This window comes from Temnothorax curvispinosus, unplaced genomic scaffold, assembly GCF_003070985.1.
Source record: "Temnothorax curvispinosus isolate PA1 unplaced genomic scaffold, ASM307098v1 QBEX01013354.1, whole genome shotgun sequence".
Taxonomy (NCBI): domain Eukaryota; kingdom Metazoa; phylum Arthropoda; class Insecta; order Hymenoptera; family Formicidae; genus Temnothorax; species Temnothorax curvispinosus.
The window spans coordinates 1-6929 of NW_020223134.1; the positions used below are offsets into that span (position 1 = coordinate 1).

Sequence of the window (6929 nt, forward strand, 5' to 3'; positions counted from 1 at the left end):
AAAAAAGATAGTAATTGTGAGATAGTAATTTAACTCATTTAGAATTTAATTTCTTACAAAAATGTAAAAATTCTCTATATTTTAATATAAATAGTGCTAAGATATAGCATTAAAAATTATTTTTTACTGTTAAAATATTTGACTATTTTTCTTTAATTTACAATAAATGCAAAATAAGATAATATAGCGGCAATATCTCTTAAATTAAATATTTTGTAGTTTTCTTTATTCATATTATAATTTACTGTAATAGTCAAAAATAATAATTTGCTTGAAAAAATTACAAAATAAATTTATAACAGAAAAGTAATGCAAGAGTAAAGTGTAATTTTACCTGAAGATTCAATAGATAAAGAAATATCCTCTTGTCTTGGTAAACTATTGCGAGAACGATGCCGTCTTTGATTCTGAGTATATGTGGTTTCACCTAAACCTGGAATAAATAAAAAAAGGTAGTTATTTCAAGATAGTAATTTTTACTCAATCTGTATTATAACTGTTATACTGAAGCTAGATAGTTGATATTGACCTGGTGCTGGAATTCTATGAGAAAGTAAACTTGCATCTATTTCTTCATTATCATTGGCTGTAATCAATAAAGTATTACATGTAATTAAAGTTTTATAAATAATTATAAATAAAAATTGGAATATATTTTAAAATCTACTTATCATGGAAATATTTTAATAAAAATTAACAGTTATATTAATATTTATCTTCAGGCAGTAATTCTGATAGCTAATAATGTAGATTAAAGCGTTCAAACATACGTAAAAAGTGTTCTAAAGAAATATCACCATTCATAAGAGCACTTTGTTCTTCTTTAATTTGATTATCTCTCTCTTATTATGTTGTGTGCGTGTACGTCTAACACGTATATTATTTTGCAAGCAAGAATAATCAATTCTTGGCTTGTTATGATTTCCGACAAGTGTTCTATAAGAAAAATTGTCAATGTACATACAATGTGTATATGTAAAAATATAAAAAATTACTGTGTGAAGGAACTGTACAAATTTGTACGTATTGAAGAAAAAACTTAAAAAATAGATATATTGCCTTATACAAAGAGGCAGAACGTACCTCACATATTACAAAAACTACCGCTATACCCTATATTAATAATATAGTTTTAAAATTTGTATGTTTATAAGTACAATTCAGATAAAGTCGCTAACGCAGCTCTTTGGTTGTTTGCACTGAGCAATAAAAAAAAAAGTGTGTTTGAGATCGTGATAAACGGCATCTCGAAAACCGCGTTCGGTTGCCTGACAACGCATGCACGCTTGCGACAATGAATATTCGCGTAACATCTCGCATTACAGAAATTGCATCGCTGCAAATTCACAGCATGGATCCTTTCAATATTCGCTTTCAAGAACATTCAAGCAATAATAAAGTCAAGCTAACGGTTCGCAATAACATGGCCTCAAACAAAGGAAGGATACAAGCTGTAAACAATTCTGGCAAAAACATGTAACGATCGTCGAATTGAACCATGACGCAGGCACGGTGACGTAGGTCGCCGAGGACCAATCACCTTCCCGAAAATGGGTGGAAATTGCTGGAAAGAGCCTCGTTTCGGGAGGTGATAAAAGCCCTTCGCCGTGCCGCGGCGAGAAGAGTACGCTTTCGGTTTTTTCGCTCGCAACACGTATCGCTATACGACCGCTTTATACACCGCTGAGTTACACCGCTTTCCGCGAGGAAATCTATTCTGCTTGCTATCGCCGTTTGCCATTCTAACGCCTGTGCGGGTTACCGCTTTCTACGTTCTTTCAATCTAAAAGAAACAACTCTGTAAATACTGTAAATATAGAACATTATAGACTCTTAATTTTGGTTAAGTGCTGTGAACTTTCTTGTGGTCGTCCTTCACCTCGCGCCTTCCCGCGCAACCTTGCGCTTCCGGACAAAGAGTAATAAGAAAAGAATAAAGCAACTAAGGTAAAAGTACCAATTCTTGAACACATTTGTTCCTATTCCTGGATACTTTGTAGTTTTAAATTTTTTAATAATAATAAAGTGTATAATATATACAATTATGCATAATATATTAGATTTATAATACATATATACAGATAATAATAAATATTATTTTCTTGCATCATACAATTTTACAATTAGTTATAATTGTAATGTTATAAGGAATAAAATAAATTTTCGCCAGTAATAAAATAAAATCAGTGTTTAATGATCGGCTTGACTGGCAATATATTAAAAATTATAACGACGTTTCGACCTCTATTTTGGGTCCTTATCAAGTTTACGATGGATCAATGTGCGTCAAACAATATAAAATTAATCATCGTTACGTTTTAACAAGGCGGATGGAAAACAGAAATAAACTTTGTGAGGCATGACCGTCACGTATAGCGCCTGACGAACGACCAAAATAGAGGTCGAAACGTCGTTATAATTTTTAATATATTGCCAGTCAGGCCGATCATTAAACACTGATTGTAATGTTATATTTATTTAAAGATTAAAAGTACAAAAATGATCAGGAATTGTAATATTAAAGAATAGGTATTTTTGCCTTATATTATTTTGCCTTTCAGTGACAACAATGCTCAGTATACATTTTTAGATAGTGAATTTTGTTAGTAACTTTATCTAGACTTGACATATATATTTATCTAACAAAACGGGAAGAAAAGAGGCTATGAGGGTCAAACGCGGTTCTTCTTGCGTAATGTCTCATTTATTCATCTTCTTGGATATAACTTCAAACGTTTCGGCTCAATTTCGAGCCATCCTCAGCGATAACAATATATTTATCTCATATACATATATGTATAGTACAATTAAAATTTTCTTAGTAAATACATACCTTACCAGCATAGCGAACATGTATACTGTACAATTGAGTAATGTTTGGTCTTTTTGGTACAATCTATAAATATATATGTATATAATATTAGTAAATATTATAAATTAATTAAAGAATATATAATAATAATATGTGTACATGTGTATTAAATATTACATTTTATTATGTATATATATACAAAGTGGCTTATTTTAACTAATCTACTGAAATATCTTAAAATCGATAAACTTTTTAATTCTATGACATACATATATAACATACCGTTGCCTTTTGTATGTAACTTGTTTGATGATATTTTATATTCAATGCCTATAATGATCATAGCAGTGTATAAACATGCTTTGATAGCTAAAGACAAATCTTCCCAAAAAGTCCAAGAAATAAACGAATGGATGTTGATGTTTTCATAACATTTCACAAGATTCTAATAGCGGAAACAGTAATAATAAACTCCTGCTTGAAAGAATCTCGTGCTTTGTTGATGAATTTTTTCTTGATGGTTGATGACAAGCTTCTTCTGCAAAGTGCTACAGATGCATGTTATATGTTAATTGTTCTCAGTTTTTTTTCTATCTGAAAAATGGACATTTAGTAAAGTTAATCAGTAGCATAATATTCAGAATGTCTTGTGCAGAGTAATTATAATAAAAATGTTATTAAATCTCATGAATATATATACCTTATCACAGTTTATGAGACAGCTAATAATTTTAAGGTTTCGACATCAGCAACTTGTTTTGTTAATGATTTCTTTCATTTCAGCATTAATAGAAATAGATTGCACAAATCATACCATGCTACTTTTAATAAAGATATAGAAATCTAATATATCACTGTAAATAAGAAAGAGCTATTATTTATTAGTATATTGCTAGGAATGACACGTAATTGTGTGCATTTGTAAAAAGTATTTAAATACAGGATACTTACATAAATAATGACAAATATAATCAATTAAACGTTTTCTGATATTCATTTTCTTCCGATTACAGTACTCTAATCTTTTACATGTGCAATGACACGTCGTTTGAAAAAAAAGAATTTGGAGAAATTGTAGTCAATTTCAGTGCGTAAAAACTATATAATAACTTATTATGTGTGTACAACGTGATGTTACGAGAAGTTAGGAAATTTGTCATAACAATGATGTGCGAGATAAAAACGCAGAATGATACAATATAATTATTAATAACACAAGCACACAAAAAATAAAAAGTGTCTTGGCCGAGACACTAGTGTATTCCCATGTATTTTGACTCGCTGAATCCAAATCCGAAGTCAGAATTGTCAGATTGGCTCTCAGTTCCGAGCAAACCTCAAAACTCAACGAAACGAACACTTTTTTTGAGGTTTGCTCGGAACTGAGAACCAAACTAACAATTCTGACTTCGGATTCGGATTCAGCGGGTCAAAATACATGGGAAAACACTAGTGTAGTGTCTCGGCCAAGACACTTTTTATTTTTTGTGTGCCTGTGTAATTATTGGGCAGCAAAGTATCAACAAAAAGTAGAGCTATACTTCCTTGATAACAGTTAACATACATTTTTTCCACGAAGCACCTGCGTCGAATGGAACGTGAGTCCACGTCCCTTCCTCTCGATCCATTCCCTCAGGATCGGCTGGACGGCCTCGCGAATCCTCCTCCCAGAGGTCATGCGGGGGTCCGCAATCCTGTCCTCCCACTCCTGGAAGAGGATTTCCTTACTTTGCAGCCTCAGCACTGCCCTCTCCCTGGGTAGAATACGCCACCCAGGTTCTTAACCTCCTGCATCCGCCGATAGGTCCTCGCGTGTGACTTCGCGAGGAGATTAATCGGCGGAATGCCCGAGAGGGCAGTCGCCCCTGCGTGCGAGACCGTACGGAACGCTCGGGACGCCCTTTGCGCGACCAGGCGCTGGACGCCCACGAGTTGTCTCAGGAGCGCCGGGCTATTAGACACCTTGTCTGCCCATATTGGCGCTCCGTACAACAGTACCGAATGCATCGCGTCCGAATGCATCACCGTACCGGTCATCGCGTACAGGCGACGCACGTGCCCGCCCGCCCCGCCCAAGTTGGGCAACAGCCTGGCGAGACTGTTCGCCATAGCCTTGGCTCTGGGGACAGCGCGAGCGACGTGCGTGCCGAAGCTGCCGGTGCCGCCCAGTCATACTCCCAGGTTCTTAATATCCTGGGTGATTGGGACGCGGACTCCCTCAATGTTGAGGCTGAGCCTCTCCGGCGGTGGTCCCCGCAGGCCACCGTCCCAGAACCACGCGGCCTGCGTTTTCTGCGGGGCCACCACCAGGCCCAGCCTCCTAATAGCCCTTACCACCGAAGCTGCCGCCACGTTGGCCAGTCTCCTTGCCTCCTCCCACGTCTCCCCGCCGACCCCCAGGTACACGTCATCCGCGTACCCGGTCAGCCAACAGTCGGCGGGAAGAGGCACCCGGAGGACCCGGTCGTAGGCCATAATCCAGAGCAGGGGTCCTAGCACGGACCCCTGCGGCACCCCGCAACCCACGACCTTGGTCCTCAGGTCTCCCTCACCGTCCGCGAACACGAGGCCCCTGTCCCGGAAGTAGTCGGCTATCACCGGTACTAAGTACGGCGACACGCCGAGCTCCAACAGGGCCTCTCCTATTACCGGCCAGGGCAGGGAATTGAAAGCATTTTGAACGTCGAATTTGACGCCCAAAGATACCCCGCCCTGGCTTGTGACCTCTCCCACGCGGGCCATGATGCGCGTGATCGCATCAATAGTCGACCGGCCCGCGCGGAAACCAAATTGGTCGTCGGAGAGGCCCGGACCCTCTTTCCGGGACAGTTGCTAGACGAGGCGTTCGGCGATGATCCGCTCGAAGATCTTGCCGACCTCATCCAGCAGGCAAATCGGACGGTACGCCGATGGGGAGTCCGCGGGTTACCCACCTTGGGAAGCAAAACGAGACTGGCCTGCTTCCATCTATTGGGGAACCGGCCGGCTCTCAGACACGCGGTGTAGATTCGCTGTAGTCTGTCGGCCAGTCCCACAGCGACCAGGACCCAGGCCCTCCCGGGGGTCCCGTCCGGGCCAGGCGCCTTGCGTTGCCTGACCCGTTTTATCGCTCGCTCCAACTCCTCCCACGTGACCCCCAGTTCCTCGTCCCATTCGGGGACTTGGACCTCAGGGAAGAGGACGGCGCCGCCGTCCCCCTCTGGGAAGAGTGTGTCTACAACTCTTCCCGCGAACTGGGGGTCTAGGGTCTCCGTGAGCGGGGGCGTCCATGGTTTCAAACGGTCTAGCACCAATTTGTAAAGACGCCCCCACGGATCCTCATTTAAGGAGCGGAGGAGCTCTCCCCAGGAGTGCTTCTTGGCTGCTGCTATCGCGCCGGAGAGCGCCTGGCGGGCAGCACGCCAGGTCTCCCCAGCCTCTTCCTCGCAACGGTCTCCGCGCCCAGCTTTGGCGCGGAGCCATTCCCGCATTGCGTGGACGGACACTCGCCTCAACACCGCGATTTCGTCCGTCCACCAATACATTGCCTTCCTCGGAAGGAGCCTTTTGACGCGGGGCATCGCGGCGTCGCAGGCTCGAGACATGAGGTCCCGCAGCCGGTCCGCCCCGTCGTCTACGTTAAAGGCCCCCTCATCGTTCGCATCTACGTGCGGTTGTAACCGAACGATACGTAATCGGGCTACGGGGTACGCGATTTTGTCCTCTAAGTCATCGGTCGCCACTCGGTTTAACCTTTAACTACCGAGAAAGTAGGTATTCGTAATGCAAACGACACTAAAGTTGAACAATTTGTTTAAACAATTTTATTTTTTCATCCCGCCACGGGTGCCTCGTCAGCATCGCCTGTGCTCAAGATATCGCTAGGTATGACCTTGGTCGGCCAGCCAGGGATACCGGTTGTCGCGACAACCGCTTGATCAGGTATTTATATACGTCTATCTCCTTAACCCTTTCACTTTTTGGATTTCCGCCACGGGTGCCTCCTCTGTGTTGCTCTGCCTACCGCCTCCGCTATCTATCAGTCGCCTGCCTTATTCGTGGAACCAAGATGGCCGGACAACCGCTTGATTGGGTAAGTCCCCGCACTAAGGTAAGTCAACGCAACTAATTCTCTTTT

The 6929-nt window shown here is 41.6% G+C and overlaps 1 protein-coding gene across 1 annotated transcript; it reads right to left on the bottom strand.

Moving 5' to 3' along the window:
• Positions 1-4549: 4549 nt before the first annotated feature.
• Positions 4550-4921, bottom strand: LOC112463489. Its single transcript, XM_025029911.1, has one exon. The coding sequence runs from the start codon at positions 4919-4921 to the stop codon at positions 4550-4552; it is 372 nt and encodes a 123-aa protein (XP_024885679.1).
• Between the last annotated feature and the right edge of the window lie 2008 nt (positions 4922-6929).